The 26,357-nt window shown below is 38.2% G+C and overlaps 2 protein-coding genes across 13 annotated transcripts in view; both read left to right on the top strand.

Moving 5' to 3' along the window:
• The first annotated feature begins 19 nt into the window (after window positions 1-19).
• LOC135167327 (uncharacterized) overlaps window positions 20-26,357 on the top strand; it is a 76,494-nt gene continuing 50,156 nt past the window's right edge. For 11 of the 12 annotated variants that reach the window (XR_010299837.1, XR_010299836.1, XM_064130429.1 and 8 more), the window contains exons 1-2: window positions 9,011-9,151; window positions 13,387-13,810. The gene's annotated coding sequence lies outside the window, so the exon portion shown is untranslated. Of the gene's footprint in view, window positions 872-9,010; window positions 9,152-13,386; window positions 13,811-26,357 lie in introns of those variants that run through there. The other variant, XM_064130424.1, reaches the window with a different exon arrangement.
• LOC135167340 (uncharacterized) lies at window positions 21,344-25,602 on the top strand. The gene is made up of 6 exons (XM_064130447.1): window positions 21,344-21,930; window positions 22,023-22,238; window positions 22,945-23,118; window positions 23,226-23,420; window positions 23,664-24,106; window positions 24,338-25,602. The coding sequence occupies exons 1-6, from the start codon at window positions 21,672-21,674 to the stop codon at window positions 24,686-24,688; spliced, it is 1,638 nt and encodes a 545-aa protein (XP_063986517.1). The 5' UTR covers window positions 21,344-21,671; the 3' UTR covers window positions 24,689-25,602.

Raw genomic sequence — 26,357 nt, 5'->3', positions numbered from 1 at the left:
CGGGAGATTTATTTTTGTTATGAACAGTCGTTCAAAGTGATGGCTCAGGTTTCCACTGGCCTGTGTCCATCCCCCCGGGAAGTGTCAATCCTCTCGGGTATCATCTACTGAAAAATCCGGACTTGTTTCATCCCCGAGAAGTTGATAAAGCAAAAGGAAGAATTTTCCACTTTTCCCCCATTTTCACCGATCCATTTATTCCGCAATTTCATTCTAATCACAAAAGTTGTGAAGCAAAAATCGCGGATGATAAGAAAAAATGAAAGACATTTGATCTGGAGTTCTCCAGGAGTTCCGATGAAATCGGGTGAATCCGAAAAATGGATGGTGCCACTGATGAATAAATGAGGGGTGGTTCGTGTGCGGCAAACGACCGAGGGAGTAATCAAAAGTGGGGGTTACTAGAACAAGCGAGCCGAGAGTACACGACAATCACCGACACCCCCCGACTAACAACTCGAGCCCTCTTGCCAATCGCATTCGCATGTAAAGCTTCGCTTTGCGCGTACGTTCGAACACCCCTGGAAAATTCTCTCATTAAATTAATGAGAGAAGATAATAAAGCAGACATTACCGATCACTGGCTCGTCATCTGATTCTTAAACGGATGCACCCGTGGGACGCGCGTAAAAATCGGGAAATCGGTTCGTTAACCTCGAAGTTTATGATCGAGAAAAATGTCCGTTCGCCGATTTTTCATGTACCTTGGGTTTGGATCGGCTGAGGGGGTTAACAATCCCGAGATTACGATTTCTGTTAATGTTAAAGTGCAGTGAACCACGTGGACATTGAATCGATAGTGCAGTGTTGTCGCGCAGGGGTCAATCAACCCGCAGCAAGTCGGGGTCAACTCCTCATGCGCTCACCGTAGGTAAGTCGTATGCACCATTTCCCTCATTTTTCTTGATTTTACGGTTTCATCTGGCGAGGAAACTTCCGATTTTTTTCAGTCACAAGCAATTCCCCCAACGAAATGCCCGACAATTCCGACGGTTCGGTATTTTTATTTTCACCCCTGATTTTGTGATTCCGGGGAGTTCAATCACATTCCACAATGGACTCACTCCAACAACTTTTTGGGGGATATCGAACTGCCGTTAAAACTTTGGAGTTTCGGCTTTTTTTTTTTGGCCTCCGAGGAAAACAGACGGATCGCTGAGTCAGATCGTTGTACATTGTGTTGGCTCTTATCTGTAGTGGGGTTTTCTTCGGCGGCCTGAGACGAGATATTTCGATGGGATGCTGAGGGGAGGTCCAGAGGGTCAGACCCTTGTAATCTCAAATCCCAGTTTCGAGGGTTCTGGGGAGTGGAGTAAGAATTGATTTACCCGGAATACAGATTTCACTGGATTCAATGAATCTGGGACGTTTTGAAATAAAGAGAGGGACAATTTTTTATTCATGTCATCAGAAATAGATTCACAGAAATTGAAATTGATTTTCAAGGAATGAGGGACCGGCTTTTAGAGTTCTATTTTTCAGATTTTCATACTGAAATGCTGAAACTGTTGAGAGCAGTGATTTTTATGAAGCACATGAAAGGGAATAAAAAAAGTGTCAGTTTCTGGATTCTGACGTACAGTTCACTGATATAAAATTTTATCTGATGAAAATCGTTGTGATGAGCTTTTCTTGATGTTCCTGGTGCCATTGGTCGTGCCTGGAGGGAAACCAATGAAATCTATGATGTCAATTAATTTAATTGTCCGCAACATGACTCCCAATTAAAAAAAAAAAATCCGCCGCATTTCATAATATTCTCCAAAGTCGATGGGTTTCTAATACTACATCTTTTAAAGTGAAGCCTTCATTCTCCCGAGTGCTTCACCTTTTCATTTCTATATTCCTCCGCAATCGACTGTTTGTGATAAAAGAAAATGTTGCAATAACCCCAATGAGGTTGCGTCCAATCCTGAGAATCTCCGGTGAAATCCCTGTCGTTGCATGGGATTTTATCCCTCATTGTTCCAACCATGTCCTCCAGCATAAAGAGTAATTTTTACAAATGGCCAAAGACATTCGCGTCCTTCCAGCTCGAGTCATGAAGATTATTGACCGACACTGCCATTTCTATTTAAACTCCAAGTCCATTTTTTTCCAGAGAACCGTTCGATATAATTCCTCTGAAAGCCAGTAGTATACACCGAGTTTAATCTTCCCCCTGGGTATTGGAAACTTCGTTCCCCTCCAAATACTGCATTATCGTTTATAGCTCTTTTTCACTGTTTCCTCGTAAATCTCCTCATGTTCATTCCGCCGAAAAAAAAATCTCCAATCTCGAAGAAGAATTGGAAATTTCCCTATCGAAATGACGTAATCTCGCCTTTCTAAACCCACGTAATTGAAAAACAAGCGTCCACTTAACTTTCTGCTTTCCATTCTGCATTCTCATTTATAAAAGTGCAGGCAGTTGGTTAAAAAAAAAAAAAAAAAACAATTCCTTGCAATCACAGTTTAAGGAGTTGAAAATTCCATTAACATTCCACAGTTCCATTTAGCATTTCGCAATTTCCTTATCCCCCTCCCAATCCTACGGGGAAAAAGGGACAAAAAGAAATATTTTTGGTGGTTTTGTATGTCATATAATTTAAATATATGCAAAATATATTACATGTATGTCTCTTCTGCACGAGTGCAACGTCAAATGTCATTCGTTTGGGACATTTGTATTTTAATATACCAGCATTACGGGTTAGCGGCCTATTTCGCAGCTGGGAGCATTACAATACCAGTAATTGGGTCAACCATCCGACATTTAAATGCTTATGTGGACTCGTATGCATGATACATATTCATTATGTCACTCCTTTTAGTTGGATGAAATTATTTTGTAAAATCATCCTTCATTCATCAACTAATCTGCATCGTGACAATCGATGGGAGGAGAATCAATTGATGCAGTTGCATGATATGACGGGGATAATACGGGGAGAATAATGTTACATAATTTTCAGGTAGATTTAGAGGGAAAACATTTAAGGCTGAATAATGGCACTGCTAATGTGCCCCAGAGGCCATTCTCATCCCTGATTTCGGTGGAGAGATAGCATTATCATTATTGATGATATTATCTGCGGGTTTAATTATTTTCATTGGCTACGGGAATTGAAACTTGAGTTTATTAGTCGTTCATGCGATGAGGATACAGTAGAAAATATGTGGGGGTAGTCTGCGGTGTACTGAGAAAAAAAATATATTTTTGTTAAATATTTATTTACTTCAGGGAAATATATTTTTTTAAATCCTTTATTTATAATATCGAGTCAATCCTTGACGGTTCTGATTAGGTTTAAATAGCGTTAATTATCGTTCTAGAATATGATCATGTTATTTATAATTCTGAGTGAACCCCTGCAATAATTACGAGCACTAAATAATTCATTGAAATTCTCTTTCAAGAAAATCAGAAATTTAGAAAACTTCATAATTATTAATAGAGTTTATTCAGGATTACGTTGAAAATACTCATCTTCTAGAGTAATATGATTATCGTAATTTGAACGTAACTCGGTCCCTCTTGGCAGTGATGGACCGGAGAAATACCATTTTGAAAAGATAAGGATTTTTCTGAAGTAAATAGATATTTGGTAAAAATTCTTTTTCTCTCCGTGTGTTAGAAGGATAGGGCCATTTTGGGAGATTTTATAGTTTTTATTTATTAATTAACTTTTCAAATCGTTTACAAAATTTATTGTCATGAAGGCGTTTGTGTGCGGAGACTTCCTCGCGTTCGTGAATAGATTTAAATACTTTCATTGTCCTGGCTGATGACTTTTATTGGCTGAGGGCATTCAAACTTGTCTCCTCCATTTGCGGAGAAAAAAAAACTAAATGCGGTGGAAAAACAACGCCCGTACGATCTGTCCTAAATCAATAGCGACAGGCAATTCATCGACTGGTTTGAAAAATATTTTGCTCGGATGTTGCAAAAATTTTCATTCAATCACACGAATAAATATTTACTCATGATAACATCTTACTATTTTTCAATTTTCACGGTTTCAAAAGTAAATTCCCTTCGTCATCTTTATGTTAATATTTTCTATTTTTACCTCCTTTTGTTAGTCGTGAATCTATTTGAATTTGATTTTCGATGCGTCATATAATGACAAATCCTGGACGATGCATCATGGGTTTGGATTTATTGTCTCTTAAAAAATGTGTGTGCAGTGGAAAATTGAAGATAAACAGACGAGTACAAAGGAATGAAAAAAAAAAGTGCCAATAATAATTGTGACAGATACACAATGAAATCCAAATTGATGTGTGATTCACGCGCTGGTACATCATTTCAAATGAAAGATAAAGATATGAGGTACCATTAATGCGCACATATGAGATACGTCAATACCCATATTTTTCCCAGCTATCGATTGGCTATTCATTGCCGTCGTGGGCGGAATAAGAGAATTGAAACAGCGCCGACAATTCATTCCACACGGAGATAAATATTAAGTCGAAATTACAGAACTGAAATACAATAAGAACCTATTTTTCGGGGATTGTAACAGAGGGGAGAGCTGGAAGACAAATGAAACGTTGAGTGAATTCTCAGGTTCCCCAGAATTACTCACCTTTCTATTGATTTTCAGCGATAAATGGAACTTTACAGTTTTGGTGAACTTTTTCACGTAAATCTAGATTTTTAATGCAAAGACACTCTGAAAGTTCAGTGAATTTGTGACGAGAATTCTCACCAGGGAATATTTTCAATCCAATTGCCCTTTGCTCGTGGATTACATTTGAAAACATTTTCACAATATTTTTCACGATTTTTATTCAATATTTTTCTCCCTGGAACTACTCACGAGAATTCACGTGACTTTGTATTGATCAACTTAGATGTCTAAAGGAATTTACATTGATAGTCACTGTATCGATGAGGGAACGTGATACGGCACCTGCCAGGACACTGGAGCGTCGGATCATAGGATGGTTTGATTCACTTTCTGCATACATAATATATTGCATTAGCATACTCAATGCGCACTAACGCGGTTGCACCCGGGGGGAAATAAGGATATTACAGCGTGAGGCGACTTGTAAAGGTTGTGGTTATCTCACCATGTGGGGATGGATTTTAAATACCCTTGTTGAGGGAAATCCTTCTTGAGGCAGTTGTTCTCGTGTCTTCAATGAGGTAATTGAATTGAGAAGACTTGGGAGCTCGGGAGGAACATGTGCGCGGAATACACGGGGAAGAACGATCGGTAAAAATAGCGGAATTAACCGTTCGCTCATAGTTTCCCAAAAATTATTTACTAAAAATTATTCATTTTATTTTTTTGATATTTCGCGGAGCGAAAAATTCTTAAAAAATTATGTGCCTGAAGTTTTTCCCGAAAGTTCACTAAAAAAGTGCGCAACTCTTTCTGAATTTTCACCGAATATGGTTTTGAGTGACAGTTTGCAGAACAGAGACGTAATTTAAAAAAAAAATGTTCTCTTCTCTCGGTGGATAAACAAAGGTTCGAGATAAATTAGGGAGGGACTAATTAAAAGTACCGACCACTCCCCAAATAATACGCCGTGAGTTACGTAATTTTTATTGGATCTTTATTGTCGCTTGCGAATTACGGAAATCTCACGTAATTATAATTAAACCTTCCCCCTCCGTAGACTTTTTATTGAATATTTCCCTTCGTCCACGGCCCCTGTCTCCTACGGTATTTCACATTATGAGGAGCGTAAAACGCGAATATAACGCACGTCAAAGAGTGCGTAATTCGTCGGTAATTGCACGGAGCGTTGTAAACATGGAAAAGTCCCATTCACTAAATGAAATGGCAAATGGAAGTCCGAGAGTTTTCGGTGGCCCGATAAAAATCGCTGATGTGGCACTCAAAATGTGTAGAAAGCAGGTGAAAAATAAAACGAGTGAAGAAAGTTGGATTGATCGTGAAAAATGAAGCGGCTAAAAGCGCTTGCCATTTGCGGGCCTTTGATGCTGTCGACAGCCGGAAAATGCACCAGAGATATTTGTGCATAGAGAGCCAACCACACAGAGCTGAGTAAGAATGGACTGACCCTCTTTTCACTGACTGCAGAGGCTTTTCAAGATGCTGTGTACGGAGTTCCATTCGCTAAATGAAGCAAGTTGCGTTTGATTGATACACTCAGCGCACAGCAACTTCATTTCTTTTATCCTCATTCTTACCATCGATCAACAGAGAGCTGGGATACTGGTGAAGTGAAATTATAGCCAACTGCGAAAGCTTTTCGCACGTCGGAAGCCAAAGCCAGCGCTGAAAAAGTGGAATTTCAGGGCGAATTTGTCAGGATTGAAGGTGCTGGGAAATTCCAGTTAATAGGCAGCCACTTCCAAACTCGGAAATATCGATCCTCGGGCCTATCCAACTACCCTACGTGGGTAAGAAAGACATTTTGATTCATATCAATTGTGTACACTCTGTAATTACAAATTTATGGCCAACGGAATACACAATTCATCGCCCCAAGAGAGAACCAACACGCGCCCGAGGTTCATTGCACGGGGAGAAATATTCAGTGAAAATTATGGAAGTCAGGTTCGTTCACTGATTACGCAAGGGATTATGAAAATTTAAGGGGTAGTATCGTAATTTAAACCGAATATTTAGATTAAAATGACGGAACAGTTACGCATTTTTTCACTGAACTTTCCACACATTTTCCTGAAAGTTCACGGAAAAGGTGCGTAACTGTTCGATAATTTTTATTGAATAATGTTTTAATTGGCAGATTACGGCACCAGCAGGTAATTATTGAAGAATTTTTCTCTTCTTGTGGTTGTGAAAGAAGTTAGTGCTGTTAATGCTGGATTTATCGAGATTTTTGATAAAATTTGTGGAGATTTTGGAGAAATTTTCACTGAAGTTTACATGGAGAGAAAAATTGTTTAAAAATTACTTACTTATCTGTTAGTATCTGCAAAACAATATTCGGTAAAAATTATGGAACAGTTTCGCATCTTTTCAGTGAATTTTTGAAAAAAGTCCAAAACGTTCTACAAAAATTATGGAACAAACAAGTCAAACAAATTACGGAAAAAATACGTAACTGGTCCGTAATTTTGACCGAATACTGTTTTGACTAACATATTACGGAACAAGTGTGTAATTTTTCAATAATGTTTCTCCCCCTTCAGAACAATTTTTCCATAAACTTTCCCTAATTTAAATTTTTCGTTGACAACCAACATTTTTATTTTGTGTCCCTATGTTACGATGATGTAATCCACTCAGTGTTCGGTTAATCCGTAAACTTTGCTTGTCATTGTGTATTGAGCAATGCCCAAGCGTTAATAAGAGGTATACACAAGCGAGCCCAATTCGTAGAATATTAACACGGCCCTTTCTCGTTACCGTGTACTCACTTTGCAAGTTTCCTTGTCACAGTCATTAAAACTTCAGCGACTGGAATATTGTACCGTAAATAATGGCTCAATTTTCTCAACGAAATCTTAGTTACCGGGAAAAAGTGATGTCAAATTGACGAGAGAACAGCTGAAAGTTGCAGCTGAATTGGTCTGATTGTCAGTTCAACTGATGACTGGGTAAAACAACTGGGACAATTACGGGTGAATCGAACATGAGCTGTCGTGTCTCAATAATTAGGGAGAATGAGTTGTGTGTGGACTCAAGTTGAAGGTACACTAGTAACAAACAAGTCAAACAAACACGCAATACGTGCTTTGCCTCTGGTATAATGCAAAAACGTCGGTGTTATGCTGTGTCACGTACCGGTGACTTATCAACAACCACAGTGGAAAGTCTCTTCATTTCAGTCTATTCTTAACGTACCGAGAGCCGAAAAAAAAAAATGCGAAAACCCCGATGATATTTCGTATGCAAAGTGAGTTGCCCGGACCACCAATGATGTATATCGCGGACTGCCTATCGCTTAGAAATATGAAATTCCCCGGTTTTCTGGGGGAATTTTCAGTGAAGTGAGCGAAAGTGGTTAATTGGATTTTCCTAAATAAATAATAATTAAGCCGTAACCATTTACACCCTGCGCCTTAAACAATCTGCAAACTAAAGTGTGATTTACCGCGGTAACGCAGCGTGAAAAATAACAGCTGACGAAGCCAGAAGGGGAATTATTTTATCGTAAAGTTAATGAATTAATTTCTGTTCGTTTTCTCCGCGCGGAGTGAAATTTTCTGGAAAAGTTTTACGGTGAGAAAAAATTACAATAACTCGGGGGTGAATAAAAATTATACTGTTACGGTCAGTTTTCCCGCAATTTTCGATTTAATTTCCAGTGACACCAGCACCAGAATTTTCTATAGAAATTTCACACGAAGAGAAAAATTGTTTAAAAATTACGTGTTTCTTCCGTGATTTGCTGCCAGTCAAAACAATATTCAGTAAAAATACGGAACATTTTCGACTTTTTGCTAAAAATTCACTAAAAGTGGGAAACTCTTCCGTCATTTTTACCGAATATTATTTTCCTGGAAAATTCGTAAACAATTTATCCCTTCATGCAGGCACTCGCACCGACTACAATTGAGGCCTAAAAATCTCCCGAAATCTCCGAATATTCGTATTAAACTACAAATTTAAATAAAACAACGATTTCACATGTTCAACCCTTCGCAATTTCTCCGTAAATACATTTATTCCGGTTTTCCTGCCACGGAAACTAAATAAATTAAAAAAATTCTTTCCCAACTTATTTTTCCGTGCACGGGACATCGAATTATTCTGTATACGCGGTTTTATCTATACCACTCGGTTATCCTAACCGGCGTCGATCGAATGAGCGCCAGAAGGGGGTCAAAAAGGCTCTCGCAACAAAGGCAAAGTCACCGAGGGAAAAATAGGCGAGTCGGAAAAGGGGGATGAATCCCTCCTTTCCTCTTCAATCCAACTCACCCCCCTTACCCGTACACCATTCCCCACCAGCGTCCCTTTTTCTAAACCCACCCTTCTCCCTCAGAAGCTTTCATCCCCCGTCAAGTTGGGGAATTCACCGCTAGAGTTCGCTGTTATTTGCCAAGTGAAACGAAACCCTCACAGTTTATGTTGAGTTGTCAGTACACAATCGGGTAGCGCAGGAGGTATACCGCTGTCTTTGAAGAGCAGAGGGCATTCCTCACGCGTTCACATTTTCACTCCAGTGTCCACTCACGCCGAACAAGTTTTTTTTAAACAACTGAACCAAGGTATTACCCCTCAGTCACTCGTGCCACTGACATTTCTCTCTCTCTCCCTCTCTCTCATTTGAATTTTATTGGGTAATGAGGCGACGCTTTGATGAGTTGGAAAATGAGAGGGTGGGTATGTTATGAAAGAGATCGTTAAATGGGTCGAGAAGAGAAAGGAGGTTATCCACCGGTCGCATTTATACAATGTTTCACTGTACGTTGAGTTTTAGAAGTTGATAACTGCGATTTTTATTTTTACGCCTTTTTCGCATGAAATTCGAAGGGGGTGGGAATTTATTGAGGCACGTGAGACGGTGAATAGCACTTGTGCTGGGTTTTTTACTCGACTTTAGCCGTATATTGCGTGACTGATTCATTAATGAGCGTGAATGAGGGTAAATTGAGGGATCGTTTTGTGGCGGTAAATTCTGGGACAAAGTCTGGGGGTTTTTAAGGCACGTGGCGAAGGGAAAAATATTTTTGCGATGTGTCTGGATGCTTGAGACAAATAACATTTTTTCTGGATTTATATAAATTGAAAATTTAGGGATAATATATAGTAGTAAGGTAATTTAATAATTTAAGAATACTGTGAATGAAATCTAGAGACGTCTCATAATAATATTATTATGAGGTACCAGAATTTTTTATTCCCCTGTTTATCAGAACTTGTGGGGATGGTAATACCTGTTTCCGCCACATTTTAAAACCGGTGAAAGCTCTCCAGTTAATCGAGGAAATCGACTAATTGTGAATCGAAAGCATTTCAATTGCCCATTATATCATCGAGTGATATAAATAAATTGCATTCGATGGCATTTGAATCGAAAATATTGAATTGACAATCGAAGCGATCGAGCGTTAAAAAATAATGAAGTACTCTATTAATTTCCCGGTCACTTCACCCATAATCTCCTTTAATTTTGATATGACGTTAAGTTAGAAAATTATTCAAAATAAAATTTTCACAAAATCAAAATTTATTCCACGATTGCCTGAAATTTTGGTTATATTTTTTGATTTACCACCGCGCCATAAATTTATCACAACGAGTGTGTAATGCGCAGGATAAGCCACTTCATCCCCCTATATTTGTTTTTAACTTTAAAAGTATTCAAGAGGGTGCGATCCCAGTGAGCGCTGGGATTTAAGGGATGGTCTCATCCCAGCCCTCAGACCGACCCACGATTGTTTGCGATTGTGGCAGTAATTCAAAGGGTTTGAGACATTCTCAGTGGCCCACACACATACCCAGACAACTCTAAGTAGCGGACGGTACTTCGTTCTCAAGCGATGATCGTAACTAGACACGCGATTCAACCCCATGTCTACATAACCCATACCCCTACCTACTAACATCATTTTCTCCAGAGAGGGGTGAAGTTTATAGAGAGGTATATGCCTTAGCGCCTCGTAAATTTTTCTCGTATCCGTTGTAGATAGCGGCCTGTCACAGAAATAGCGTTTTCTGGGAGGGAAATGGAATCAGGCTGAGTCTGCACGCGAGCTTCACAATTATTACCCATCGTTGTGGTTTACCTTTTTTATTTTTACATTGATTTGTCTCGGCGGATGAATCTATCGAAGTGGGAAGTACTTCCGAAGATTTCCCCGGTGAATCAAAAAGATTATTTATTTTTTAAAGAGTTATGGGGTGTAATTTTTGGAAGATATTCTCAAAAAAAATTTGTGCTCAGATTTTTCTTGATGATAATTGTCATTTCAACATTTTTTATCGAATCGGGAAGATCTTTTGGAGATCTTTCGATTATTCGTCGGGGGATATTCGGTAGAAAAAATATTTATCTACCCCCGGGTTACTATGGTGATATTAAAATCAAATAAACTCTCTGAGAAAAATATTGTTCCTCTAATTTATAAAGAAATGCCTCCATAATTAACAGGGAGAGAAAATTTATTGAAAAATTACGCGCTTTTTCCGTGATTTACCAGTCAAAAGAATATCGAGTAAAAATGACGGAAAAGTTACGCATTTGTTCACTGAAAAAGTGCGTAACTGTTTCGTAATTTTTACCGAATGTTGTTTTGACCGGAAAATTGCAGACACGTAATTTTTCAAGGATTTTTGTCTTCGTGGAGTCGCGTATGGGAATAAGGTCGTGTGCAGTTGAGGGGTTATTGACCCCAGTGTATCTCTTGAAGCTCCAACTGTTTCCCATTCGTAATTTTCCAGTGATATGGCCGATATTGGTGTTCCGTTGTTTTTCGGTGGAAATATTGCTGGCGAATATTTTCTCGGGACCACGATATTCGCGATTTTTTACGCGTATTATTTTCCCCGCTTGCAGGCACCATGACAACGAAAAAAGCTCGGGATAGGAGTGAAAAGGCTCTCGTGCAGTCTAATTGATCGTTTAGTCGCGTGCACGTTACGGTGTTAACAAAACACACGTTTGAGAATCGCTGGTGGATGGGAAATATGAAACACCAGTGGAGGTAGCTTTCGTGTATCATGCGAGAACTATTCAAGAGCTTTTTTGTATACGTCCGCTGCTATCGGACGTAGTTGAGGTTTAAAATAGTGCTTGCATGATACAACTTTTATTAATGAAATGCATTTCCACGAGAATTCATTCATTTATTTCTCTGACAATCGAGAACACGTACGAAATTATTTTGCAAAAAAAAAACTGGTGATTATATCTCTAGATTGAATTCGATTTTTTGCAACTCTTATTCTATTAATATTTTTTATGCTGTCGTAAACTCGATAAAAATCGTAGGAAAAATTTGAGGAGAAAATACTCTGTGAAAAAACTTGGATTGAAATGATCTCAGCAAATGTGGAATTTTTTAGTATACGAGAGGTAATTGCGAGAGGAAAAATTTAATCAAAAAATATCTGCAGGGGATATTTCAGGATGTGTTCTGAGGCTGCAAAAATTATTCTCTTAGGCGGTAATATTTCTCACCGCGTGTATTTTTTTTCTCCACACGGAGATATTTTTTTTCCAGCAGTGAAAAGAAATCTTGAGAATTTCCGGAGAATTCGAGAGAATAAATATTAAAAGATTCGCAATACAATAACTACTTCAGTAATTAATTTGAACAGGAACGATTACCTCTCCGGACCCTCGGGAATTTGTTTGAAAAACAGTTTTATGAAATAATAAAGTAATGACGCATATTTACAACTGGAAATTTTAATTCTCCCGTAAAGCGATGGAAAAAAGTATGAAGGGTCCACTGGGTAAGAAAGCAATTTGCCTTTAAAGTAATTAATTTAATCCAATTTTATCTGTGTTGGTATATAACGGGGATTTATTCAGCTTGCCCTCTCTCGTTTTTCCTCCCCTTCACGTTTTTATATTCCAGTACTCTGGTAAATTATCTCTATTCAGTCTACCAACAATACAAAAGAATGTTGAAAAAACATTTTGAAAAATGAAGACTGAATGAGAAATTTTTTTCCTCCTCCACTCATTCACCCCTCGTTTAAAACCGAGAAACGAGAGGTGGGACAAGAAGGGCTGTAAATTCTGGAGAGATACTAAAGTCCAATCAAAATAACTCGTAAACACGTGTTAACATATATGTCTGTCCTACTTTCGATTGTCGGGCATCGGCACAGTGTTGCTGGATCGATTATGTGGCAAGCACTCCGGCTAGTTCCATCATTCGTGGTAATTTGAGGATCTCAATTTACTGTTACTTCATCCACTGTAATTGACTTGTCTGATAACATTCTCAACGTTTCCGCGCGCCAACGAAATTCCCATAAAAATGTAGTTTTACATTGTTTTGAAAATTCCGTGTGAATGTAACAGATAATAATTTTTTTTATCATGTGAACATGGCACCGATTAAATATGAAATACTGTCGAAATTGGGGGTAGATTATTTACTAAATCGGGGGTGGGATTTGGTAATTAATAATACTGTTAATTAATAAGATGTTCCCGGAAATCAAAATACAATTGTCAACGACTTTCAAAAATTCTACATTAATTATTAGCGATGTGAGATATTGACTCTGAAATAACCCGATCGCACGTGACTTGTACTACTGATCAGTAGTAAATTTTTAATTTGGGAGACGGGTTTCGGAAAATCAGGAATTTCTTGGAATTTTTCTTTTATTTCTTTGGAGATGATATTAATTCACTGAAGGGACAAGAATTTTTTGAAAAGTATTTCCTCACGTGTAACGAGAAATTTTTGACTTGAAAATTGACAAACGTAAAATATTTCAGTTAAAAAAAAAATTGACGTCTCTCGCTTTCTATTTTCAGATGCTCTGAGACAGGGAATCGACCCGAAAAAATCTCCCCGACTGTCAAAATAAAAAAAAAATTGAATTCAGAGACGGAACAGCCGAGGAAAATCTGATAAATAACAACGACTGTCAAATTAATGCAGATTATCAATGATCACGTGTGTGGCAGAGGAGTAGAACGCGGAATGACAGTTGACACGTCTCTGATGATAACAAATACGTATGACAACACGTGGATGAGCTTGGGCGTTGCCGTTTTACGCAGTGGAATAAAAGACAGTCGTTGGAGATTCGGCGAGGACCGCAGGGGTTGAGTCAGAGAAGTTTTCGTGACGGAGGGCTTTCGCACAGCACTGGCGCGGCTGCGGCACTGCACCCCACCCGGGGGTTCCCTGCCAAATACCCCCAATCCACCCGCCACCCCCGAGCACAAGGTTCACGTAAGTTATGCTCATTTCATATGTTCACTCATTTTTTTTCACACGAAGAGAAATATTCAGTAATAGTTGCGAAACCCTTTACGTAATCCTTCGTTAGAAATTTTTTTCCGGGAATCCTTGAAGGGATAGAGGGGGAAAAAAGTGAAACCTTGAGTGTCACGTAATTTTTTTCGAAGTAGGAAAGTCTCTGCTCCGCGAAATTTCTCAGTCGTTAGAGAAAAATGGAGGAACTACTTGTTTAACTCGTTGAAAAATATTTTTTAATAACAAATTCACTTTGTGGAGGATATCTTATGATTCATTCAGGAAAACAAACATCGGTAGACGAGTGCAATAAAATATCCCGCATCTGTGCAATATTTGAATCTTCACTGAAGTTATGCTCGTTTCATATATTTCTTCATTCTTCTTCAGGGGTAGTATTGGGGAAATTCATTCCTAGAGATGTTCTGCGAGCATTGTTGTTTGTCTACTTTTCATTTCGGGGATTTTAGAGAATTCGCGAGGAATCCGGGGAGAACTATCACGACGTTTATCTCAAAATTTAGTGAAAGTTGAATGTGAAAGATGGAATGCAATAATTGAAGGTTCGTCGCAGAAATTAATTAATAATTTTGCATTGCCTTTTCGCTTATAAAAGGGTTCAGCAGGTTTAATATAAAATATGATTTATAAAGGGTAAGTGGCTTTTGGATGAATTTTATTTTGATAATCACGCAAATTATTACCACGTAATATTTTTCACTGTCGTATTTTAAATTTCTCTCCTGAATAGTCACTCTCGCATTGGTGACCAATAAATCTCTAAACATTGTGATTTTTATTATGCGGTGCATTAATTTTTAAACAGACCATGGGCGTAAAATACACTGGCCATCCATATTTTTCACGTCTGGACGAAACAGGCTATATTGAAATAAAGTCCTCGATACGTGTGACAGGTATTATTACACCGCAATGACGTTCGTTATTACCTCAACAAAATTTCCGTAGCGAGGAGTAAAATTTTATCTTACCATAACGCATTTGATTAGGGGATATTAAATTTTTATGAAATCCCGAAATGGAGACGAGGACAATATGGCTGATGAGTGTCATAGAATGTTTATCTAGGGGAATTTTTGGGAAAATTTCACTAGGCCACATTGGCCATTGAATTTAACTCTGGCTTAATGACTTTAATTAACTATTGAATAAATAAGTCAAAGGGAACACATGAACACATGACTGGAATATACTTTCAGTCTTATGAGCACTTTCATCAAACTTTCATCTCTACATATATTGAAGTTCTTGAACTGTTGGAAATGAGAAGTTTGACAGAAGACATCAGTAAATATGCATGAGTACAACGTGACTCATATAACTGAAACAAAATTTCTTAAACAAAAAATACAATTCAGTGTTTTTTGTAACAAAAAATACAGTTCAGGGAAAAAGGCCCACGACATAATTTTATAGAACTCGAGCTTTTAAAAATTGACCATTGAAATTAAAAACTTTGCTATCACCCCTGTAAATACGGCTGACTAAAAGGCGACTCATATCACTGCCGTAAAATGCCTCTGACTAAGAGCTAAATTTGATCCTCGACTATCGAATTTAATTGCACGTCATTAAACTTTTACTCAACTCTAGAGTAAAAATTGTGAATAAATTGCTTTGGATATATTTTCCCAGAATTGTTACGGGAATTTTTCCCCAACTTTTATCTCCGCCCTGAACTTTTAGAAATTTCAGATTGAAAGTTTGACAGGGAACATCAGCTAAGAACGATGGCATGAAGGGATTTCATGCTGGAAATATGCCTGAGCCAAGCGTGACTCATATCACTGCCTTGCAACCACTACATCACAAAAGCAAGTGAAATCCTCCTCTCATTTTCGTCTGAAAATTGCCCTTATATTCATCGCAGTGCTCCCTTCCTCCATCATTGTGTCTTTTCGCCCAGTAAAAACATGTACCAGCCCCGGTATTACCACTCTCTCAAGGATATTTCACCCCATTTTCTCTAAAAGAATGCGACACGTAAGATGCACTCGTGGAGGACTTTATACGCGTCCAATATTACACGTTTTTCCACACTCCCCTGCACTTTTCTCTCTTGTTTCCACTCTCGTGGACGTCATATGTTCCCTTACTCACATCCCCATCCCCCCCTTCGTACAAAAACCAATAACGATTTTCCCTTCCCTCAAAACTCCTCTCTTCCGACGTTTTTGTTTTTGCTTTTTCTCTTCAACTCTCGTGTACTCGGAAGAAAATTGCACAGAATGAAAAATTCTGCTGGCGCGACTTGTGGTTTTACCCCGATGCATACTTTCTTTCTCTGGTTTCATTTGGATGATACCTGCCAAGATGATGCATACTGGTGGGCGAAAATTTATTTTGCCGTGAGGAGAACTGAGTACATCCGGCACTCACGGAAAAATAAATATTTTTAATTTAGGGAGAAAATATCTTCGACTCCCCCATTTTTTTTATATTGAAAATAATTCCTTAATTCGATTTTTAACATTTAATCATTAAAATTTGGTGACAGAACATTGCAAACTGAAAATTAATCACAAATAATTGATGACACTTCTCCGAAAATTAAAAATTTGTTTCACAGTTTCTGATTTTTTTTTCTTTATAACGAAAAAAAATTATTCATTTGGATAAATACCTCAACTATAAGTTCAATCAATCCGTATCGCACCCTTCTGTCGAGATATCACGGTATCCCATTCAGGATATCAAATTTATGGCCAAGGACGAACGTAATTAAATTGTTTTCGTGAAAAATAAAGAAAATTAATGTCCTCTCAACGATCGCGAAAGTCTTGGCAATGGGCAGAAGGAATTCCGTGGAACCGAGTGTCTGATAATTTTAATTATCCGCTCCACGTCCTCACATACCACCCACGTCATATTCCGTCCATATGTGACCTCCTATTACGTTTTTTATTGCCGCTCATCCCGTGCGTTATATAATTGTAAGCCTTGAGAAACCCGTGCGATATCCGGAATTCCAGTTGATATCATCGATAATTCAACCCCAGAAAAATCCCGAAAGGAACTCCCTACGATTCCATCGAATCGGTGAAACGTAATTAAATGATTCAACGATATGAATTCATTAATTATTCCATCAGTCACCTGAAATTATCTGATTTCGATCTTTCAATTACCGTAAAAATATCGCATCACTCGGTGATTAAACACCCACCATTAGGCATTTGGTGACACGAATATGTCAATCAAGTGAAAATATTTAGGATCCATAATGAAGAGTTAAATCCTGATGGATATCCCTTATATGTGTCCTGATTGCTACGATGATCACTGATTTTTGAGGTCACTCTAGCCCTTAATTAACTTAATTTAACATTTTTTTTATTCATTCAAAATTATCCATCAATTTCTCCCGCTTTGTGCCATAATTTTCTGAACTATTTACGTTCCACAATCTCGCAGGTCAATTGCCGTCTCACGGGTCATCATAATACCCCTCCCCCCGGAGGGAGGAGGAACTATCTAATATTTGCACCGTCAGATAATAAACCCGGGACCAGCGAAAAAAATGGAAAAATCCCTTTTCAATAAAACCAACATCTGGTGTAAACCCATTGACGTGAGGCGGTTAGCGTTCGTCGAAGAGACCTGCTGAGAATCGAAAAACTGATATATTTCTACCCCCAACACTCGATGCGGGATAAGGGTGCATATCCCGTCGCAGACCCTCTGTCCCTACCTCCCCTCGTCCTATTCTCGTTAAATCTGCACTCTCATCCGTGTCAAGTGTTCAAGTATAGAAAACAAGCCAAGCGTAGTTAACCATTGACCGGGAATAATTGTTATGGATTTGGAGGTGTACCCAGAACTTCTGCAAATGCCAGTGTAGCAAAGTTACCTGCGATTCAATAACCCTTAGGGAAGAGTTGAAAAACTCAGTGGGAAAATCGTGGGTTTCGTCAACAAAAAATGAGGGTAAAAAAATCGCCGGCAAATGGGTCCAGAATTCCAGTAATAAAAAAAAAAAAACAAAAAGAAGAAGAAGCGAATCGTCGAAATTGCCGAACCTCTCCTCCTCCCCCTCCCCCCCCCACCTACCCGACGGGAGGCGAAACTGTCACTAATGAGGACTGCAGAGTGAAACAAAACAACGAATGGAAAAAAAAAATGGGCCCGAGGGTTGTAAATCCCCGAGAATGATCGAATGTATGGACAGGGGGAGGGGTAGACGTGCGGGTGAGACTCCCGTGACCTAGATATTGCCAACCAACCACGGCCAGTAACTAATAATATGGACACAGGTAAACCTCGCGCGCTAACGCAATCGATTGTGCGACGGTATGTGCTTGGGGCCGAAGCCTCGTTAGCCACATATTCCAGCCTGAAGATACGAATACCGGTGGAAAGAAACACCCAGGTAGGAAATGCCAATGTCCACGAAACGGGCCAGGTCTGGCACGAGACTGGCTTGCCAGATCTGGGCCACCAAGCTTGGCCCGAGGCATGGCCAGACCGGCAAAGAGCATGGCTTGCCAGGCTTGGGTCACTAAGCTTGGCCCGTGGTATGGCCAGACTGGCAAAGAGCACGGTTTGCCGGGCTTGGGCAACCACGCTTGACCCGAGGTATGGCCAGACTGGTAAAGAGCATGGCTTGCCAGGCTTGGGTCACCAAGCTTGCCCCGAGACATGGCCAGGCAGACAAGGGGCATGGTTTGCCAGGCTTGGGTCCCATATGGAACAGCATTCCAAAAATTGAATTCTCATGGGGAATGTTCCTTCACTAAATTTTTCGTCCTTTGATTCTCCTTCTTCCGAAGGTACCATTATTTCTTCTGAACATACTATTTCAGGGGAAAATATGCGTGGATATCACCGTATACCACACATTCTATGACAACAGCCCGTAAGATGGCGTGTTGAGTAGTCTGATTGTGGCAGTAGACATGAGTGTCGTGTGCGGCAATTTATTATTTTAATATTACTCTTTTACTATTGTAATATGTCTCAGAGTTCATATTCACGGGTTAAAAAATACAGACATTTTCATCAACTGAAGAAAAAAGAATCTGTAAACGTAGAAGGCGCTAAAGAAAAAACTCCGGATTACAGTGAACGCAATAATGCCGATGAGGAAGAGGTTAGTTTGCCAACAGCCAATGAAATAACTATCCGTAGTGGATCTATTGTGGATCAAATTAGTGGAGATGTCGATGTTCGACATCTCGATGATAATGCTAGTGCTTGTGGTGATAGTTGGTCGGGTGGTGATGGTGATTGTGGCTCGTATAAGCATCTTAATGATTGCATCAGTGAATCCAATAGCAGCGTTGGAGACAGGGATGAACCAATTCTTGGGGGCTCAGGTTGTGATGGTGATTCAGATGACATTGACAATGATTTCAACAAAGTATTCACTGACAGCATTGGAGACAAGAATACACAAACTCTGGACAAATTGGAACCGCGGGGAATGGAGCAAAAAATTAATCAATGGGCAGTGAAATTCAGAAGAGCTACAACAGCAGAAGCAATCGATGAATTGTTAGCCATTTTAAGAAGTGAAGGTTACACATCAATACCCAAGACTACACGGCAGCTTTTGCAAACTCCCCATTGCAGACACCTAACAACCATGAGAGGAGTTCATGAGATTCCAGGTGAATTCATTTATTTGGGAATCGCCTCGGGACTCAGAAAAATAATTTCAACTCAAATTTATCGAGAAAACGACATTTCTCTTCTGGTTCATATTGACGGTATGCAGGTATACCGGAATGCTAAGAAGGAAATTTGGCCAATTTCAATAAAAATACAGCATCCAAATTACACTACCAAACCCTTTGCTGCCGCGATTTATTGTGGGGATGGGAAACCATTATCAGCCACAGAATTCATGACTGATTTTGTTGAAGAGGCCAATGAACTCCAAGAAAATGGTTTGCGCATTGATGACAAGGTTTTTGAGGTGAAAATTGTAGCAATAGTGGCTGATTCGCCAGCTCGAGCATTCATTTGCTGCCACAAAGCTCCTGGAGCCTTCTATGCCTGTGGAAGGTGTTTCACCAAGGGCATTACAGTAGGTTGTGGAAGACGAGGAAAACGCATATATCCAGTGACCAATGCAAATTTACGCACTAAAGTATCCTACGAGACGCGAGTTCAACCAGAACATCATTATGAAGGTTCTGTGTCCCCGCTGCTCTCTTTGGATAGATTCGATCTGACAAAACAAGTGCCATTAGATTTAATGCATTTATTCTATTCTGGTAATATGAAATGGCTGCTGGATAAATGGCTAACGAGAAGTTCAGCCCAGAGGATCAAATTAGCTGATGTTCGTCGGCTTGATGGTATTATGAGGTCATTAAAAGCCGATATCCCTATTGAATTTCAAAGGAAAGAATTTGATGTGAATAATATCTCAAGATGGAAAGCATCACAATTCAAGTTTTTCCTTAATTATTGTGGTATCGTCGTGTTACAAGATTTCTTACCGAAACCTTTACGTTGTCATTTCTCATTATTTGTCTTTGCTAGCAGAATTTTAAACAGTAAGGAATTCGTTAAGGATTTGAGTGAATATGCTGGATCTCTGCTAAAAATTTGTTTCGAGACGTTACCTGATGTTTATAATGATGAAGGGGCTCAAGTTCTCAGTTGGCATAGTATCATCCACGTTGCTAATGATGCCCAATACTTTAAAATTCCTCTGAATGAGCTCTCAGCGTTTTGGGGAGAGAGTTACATTGGTTTATTTAAAAAACTCGTTCATTCTTCGATAAAACCACTCACACAAATTATCAACAGACTAACTGAGATGGAGTCTGGAGGAACCATGGTAATTAATCAGAAACACATACTGAGTGATTGGGTTATCGCGAGAAAGCCTACAACGATGATAATTGATGGGGAAATTCATTTAACATCAAATATGATCAACATCAATGGTCTAACCTTGACGACAAGTCATCCAAATAACGTGGTACTCCTAGATATTGAGAAAGTTTTCGTAATTTCACAAATTCTCGTTAAATCAGGAAAATCCAAAATTTGTGATGATCTTACTGGTATATATATTTTCGGACACCAGGAAAGTAGTAGGGAAGAGGCGTTTAGTTATCCAGACTTTTCCAGTCGAGTAGGAATATTCTACATTAAGTCCTGGGCAGCTGAAATGACATGTAAGAAGGCACACAAAATTAAACACAAATGTGCTTTATTAAATGTAACTGGACGACAATACGCCATATCCCTCCTCCACTAGAAAATAACGTAAAAATTGTTCGCATTGTGAAATGCAGTTTTTTTTTGGTAAGAGGGTATATGAATGAGGGTATATGTTTTAGTTGAACTCGTGATTAAAATTGTGGAAGAAACAAACAATTTTATGTTTTAAATCAACAATCGACATGAAAATCCGATCATCGAGGTCGTTAGAAAATTTCAATAGTGGAGTCGTTACATGCAAGTGGGACATAAATCGGTTAGATCTGGCGTCCGTGTACATAACCTTTCATAATTGCTCGTATCATCCGTTTATCGGGCTTTTTGTCTCAAATTCGGATTTCACCAACTAAGTTGACGGTAAATTACAAGAAGTGAGAATTTAATGTGAATTAAATGTGTGTTAAGTGTTTGACAGATATTTGTGATATAATCGTTTTGAAGGAATAGTGGCGCTAAAAAAGAAGCATCAGTGGGGTGATGACAAAAAACCGTTCAAAACACATGGAAATAGAAACGCAATTTTTTCTGTTAAATAATAAGCTATATGCATCATTCTGCAAAGTTATCAGTTTATATGAAACTACTCGAAAACACCAGGTTCAATTGTACGAATCGTGATTTTTTTTCATAACCTAAAATGTCGGAAACCTCACATCCATCTCGCGATCCAAAAAATCTCAGCGAACCATTCGCAGTCATCGAATTTCTCGAGAAAAACGAAAAAGGGCTACCATGCATTGATTTGGTGCCGAAAAAATGGTTTAATAGTGCAGAAGAAGACACCTGTAAATTCCCACCGACAACTGAATATCATCTACTTGACGACTACTTGGAAAAATTGCACTCGCCCAAGGACTCTTGGCAAAGTTATCCATTTTGCTTCATCACCGGAGCAGGTACAAAAATTGAAATGACTCCACTTATAACTTGATGAATTGCTCGATGGGTTCATTTCAATATTAAAGGATCATATGTTGATTGTGTTCAGCTGATTTGGATCAGGGTCGCAGAAGATTAAAAAAGGCCCAAGTAACTCTCAACTGTGAGACAACCGATGGTGAAAATGATCGAAAGGGGGGGAGGTCCGAAACTTCCTCGAAAGCAAAAATTTCAGCAAAACCCTTAACTGCATCAAAGTCTCAACTAAACAACATCTTTAGTACTAAAATCCCGATTCCACCTAGAAATCAAACTCCAAAGTCTGGTAAGTCCTGTTAATATGAAGTAAAAGTCAATTATCAACAATTATAACCACTCTTAACCCCAATTATTCATCCCCAATTTATTCAACTCTCGTATTTAACATCAAAAGACCCATCGTTCCCTAAATTGGGAATTAGATTGACCGAATTTTTGAAATCTTTTACAAAATAAATATTAATTATGTATCTGTGCAGTCATTACATGTGTATTTGTCTCGAAACATCGTTTTAAGAGAGAATCGCATTGAATGATTTTATAAGAAAATTTTTATTATGTTGTGGTCGAAAAATATTAGGTTATTTTTTTTTATTGCAATTCTTTACTCATCAAAAAATTGAGTCGCTAACAGAAATCACTACGTGCGAACAAGATAAAGTGGAAAATTTATGATTTACACTTGATATGATTGTTTATACATAAAAGCATTGGAATGTTGAGGGGACGAGAAACGTTCCATTTTTCCCCACCATCTCTTATGTAGGAAAGCATTATAATTCTGTTGTGAAGAGGTAAATCAAAGTGAACATCTACGGAAAATGGTAAAATTTTGATAGAAACCTTTTTTGTAGGAGCGATAGGTTCTACAAAAAAAATATTTTTTCAAATGCATGCATTCTTTCCCCACTTTGAAATAGCTATAAAAAACAAAGGCTGGAGACAACTTACGTTGTGTTACTACTTCACTACAAACTTGTAAAATTTCGTAGGTATACAAGCAAAACCAAAGACAAGATTTCAAAGCATTTACCAGAGTGGATCTGACTCTGAAGACGAAAATCATGATTGTCTTATAGCTAATCCTGAGGAGATTCGAGCCTCAAAGGCTCAAAATAATTCTGGCTTTTTGCAAATGTCGAGTAAATCGCGATCTGTACCAACAGGTAATAAATCAATTTTGAGGTAATATGGGACTGTAGCACGTAATTCTAAGTTCGTGTTAATTAAATGATCCGGTCAGGGATAAATCATCATTTTCAATAATTTCCAGGTGCATGTTTATCATTTAAACAGCGGTCAAGGAAGAATATTACTTTGCTTAAAGACGTCGAAACTGATGAATCTGAGAGCAATGATTCCTCCGATGGAATTCTGCAGTCACCTACAAAATCGATGGACTCAGCGAGAAATACAAGAAAAGAACTTCATTTGACACCTCCTTCACCACTAGTCCATAACGCTTCAGGTAAAATCGGCTCGGATATTCCATGACCAATCATCGGCCAAGTTCCTCCCGCATGAAAAAATTTATATTTATAAATATTTGAAAATGGTCCAATTTATATTTTGAACATTCTTTACAAAATTCGGAACTTATATAGAATTAGATTATATTATATATTTTTGGTGGGGGCTTGGGTAGTTTTTTTTTCATCTGATGCTGCTACCCATCAATTTATATCGTTTGGTCCTCCTTTAATTTCATAAGGTAACCGAAAAAGGCGTGCATCGTCTACTACACGCGCTGAAGACGGATTGAATTCGATTGTGAGCCCAGGAACTCCAAAAACTTCACGATCAATGATGGTACCCCCTGCTAAGATGCCAAAAATGCTGGGACCACAAAACCAGTTGTCATCTAGTCATTATGCTGATAATGAACGTCGAATCCTGAACTCCCTTCGAGATTACTTTGATCAGCAATTAGATGAAAAGCTCGAAAATTTAAGACGCAGGATGGCTTACGATTTAAAGCAGTCTATGAATGAGCTCAAGACCACAATCATTGGCACTAATCTAGCCCCAGCTTCTGGTCCTAGCTTGCTTGAAATACAGAAGCAGATGTCTACGCCACTACCATTTGAAATGGATGATAAGTTCCAGGAATACGAAGCGATATTGACAACGGACCCAGATCTCGTAGAAACACTGGTAATATATCTGAAATTGATCGTTTTTCTTCTTTTTTATGTAAAATCAATAAATTGGGCGGTGACACATGCACTGGGTTCGTTTTCTGGTGATGAAAAAATCTTTCATCACCGGGACTCAAGTCTACGTCACTGGAACGCTTTGGTTATAGAACCAACCCGCTGGCGATGAGCCCAAAGATGTCTTCTCATGTTCATAAATTCAAAAAAATTTCCCTTCTTTTATTTTTAGCGATTATTCATGAGAGTTTTGATAAGCAATAAAAAAGAGATGAAAATATGTGTTTCCACTATCCTATCTGCGGTTCTGAGGAAGACAGTGTCACTGCACTATTCTGGTTACGGAAAGGAAGCTGGCGGAAAGAAAAAGAAAAATTTTTATAACACTGCAGTATGCAAAGTACTGATTGATGTGATAATTGAGGTAATAGGATCCAGCACTGATGAGAAGAAGATAATGTCAGAAGTAAGTACTTGGTTGTCACGTTCTGGCGATCGAGAGGGTGGGCGTAAGGAACGACAACGCGGGTCAAGTCATCATAACGAGAATAATTCAGTTTGTTCCTTTGATACCAATCGATAATACTTCATTTTTCCGGGATAAATGGAATTGTAAAATCACTGTGTTAATATGACTCCATTAGTTCATTTTCGTAATTGTATTAGTTGTGATATTCTTGATAAAAGGTACGATTAATAGGAAAAGTTTATATTATCAATATATTTTTATCGCGAGGCGTTTCATTGGGCAGAATATATATTAATATATGAATATTGTTTAGTATTCGGCTGTCATTGAAGTATTAATTATATTTATTATATTTCTCCTGGCGAGGTCGGAAATCCAGAAGATGGAAATAACAATTGGAAAATGTGATGTATCTTAGCATAATAAAGTATTTTCTATGTCATTTCCTCATAAGTTAGATCACGGGAATAAATATCCGTTGTTGGTTCAGGGATTAAATATTATGTCCAAAAGTTTAAAGGGAAAAATAATAAGTGGATTTTTAATTTTTAAGAAAAATTCTAATGAAAGTAATTTCAGCCATTGAGAGCTGTTTTCAGTATTTGGTGATTCAAGTCAAATAATATTTATAAGGTTGAAGTTTCACAATCGGACTGCGTCCATATTCCCCAAAGATTTCAAATTTAAGGGTTGAAATTAATTAGTTATATGTAATCCTATCCAAGACTTTTTTATATTTCTAAGTTTGTTTGAAAGAGTGAATATAATAAGCAATATTATATAGAACTAGCACACAATCAATGCAACTAAATATCATTCTGTGTTCCGGAGTTGCAGATGGAGAAGACATTATTGTAAAAAAAGGACGTCTTTCCGAGATGAAAAAATAATTCTTATCAGGATAATTCGTATCAGCAATTGTCTATGGATATAAGAATTAATTCTTATCATCCATAGCGGAATAAATTATCCATAATATTGCTATTATAATGACTGTTTTCATGCTTGAATTGAAGCACGATAATTTATCAATTCTAAACTACTAATTTAAAAAATAACATTGGTGCGTTATTTTGTTGGATATTTTGTTAATACAATCTTCGAATTCTGAAGACTGACTGCTAATATTATTAGATTGTAAGAGAGAGTTTATTAAGACTTAATATGGTATGTCGTATTAAATTTCGGATTCAAATGATCTACGTAGATTATTTATTTTAAAAGCGGATGAAAATAATCCACAAAAGATTTTTCTACAATTTATACCTGCAATCATTTTTTTGAGTTTTCATATTCTGTTCGCGGAAAAATCTCATAGTTGTGATTATCTTTCATGAAAATTGGAGATACAAACACTGCATATCTTTAACTGTTCAACCAAAATCGGATGAAAACATGTACTATGTCGATAGGAGGAAAAAAGTTTTTGATTGGCTGAGTTTTTTTGTCAATAGATTTAATAAATTTAAATATAAGTTTTGTCACATAATAAAACTGTTTTCTGTATAATGTTGAAGGTAATAAATACATGTCTGCTTATCAGATATACCGTTCATATATTTATTGGTGATTCTGAACCCAATACAGGCAACGGTTGGAGCCTGGCCACAGCTCTGGTCGTAAATCTGGGCCAATTTCGGGCCGAATGGTCAGCCCAGAATGCGGCCAAAGTTCGGCAATAGGTCTGGGCCAATTTCGGGCCGAATGGTAAGCCCAGAGTGCGGCCAAAGTTCGGCAACAGGCCTGGGCCAATTTCGGGCCGAATGGTAAGCCCAGAGTGCGG

Source organism: Diachasmimorpha longicaudata, chromosome 11, assembly GCF_034640455.1.
Source record: "Diachasmimorpha longicaudata isolate KC_UGA_2023 chromosome 11, iyDiaLong2, whole genome shotgun sequence".
Classification (NCBI taxonomy): domain Eukaryota; kingdom Metazoa; phylum Arthropoda; class Insecta; order Hymenoptera; family Braconidae; genus Diachasmimorpha; species Diachasmimorpha longicaudata.
Note: the sequence above shows the minus strand (reverse complement) of the source record. Positions and strands in the feature narration are given on the sequence as shown.

Coding starts and splice junctions, on each gene's coding strand:
- LOC135167340 (XM_064130447.1), top strand. CDS start 21,672: ATGTCGGAAACCTCACATCCATCTCGCGATCCAAAAAATCTCAGCGAA. Junction 21,931..22,022: donor TTGCTTCATCACCGGAGCAG/GTACAAAAATTG, acceptor GATTGTGTTCAG/CTGATTTGGATCAGGGTCGC. Junction 23,119..23,225: donor ATCGCGATCTGTACCAACAG/GTAATAAATCAA, acceptor AATAATTTCCAG/GTGCATGTTTATCATTTAAA.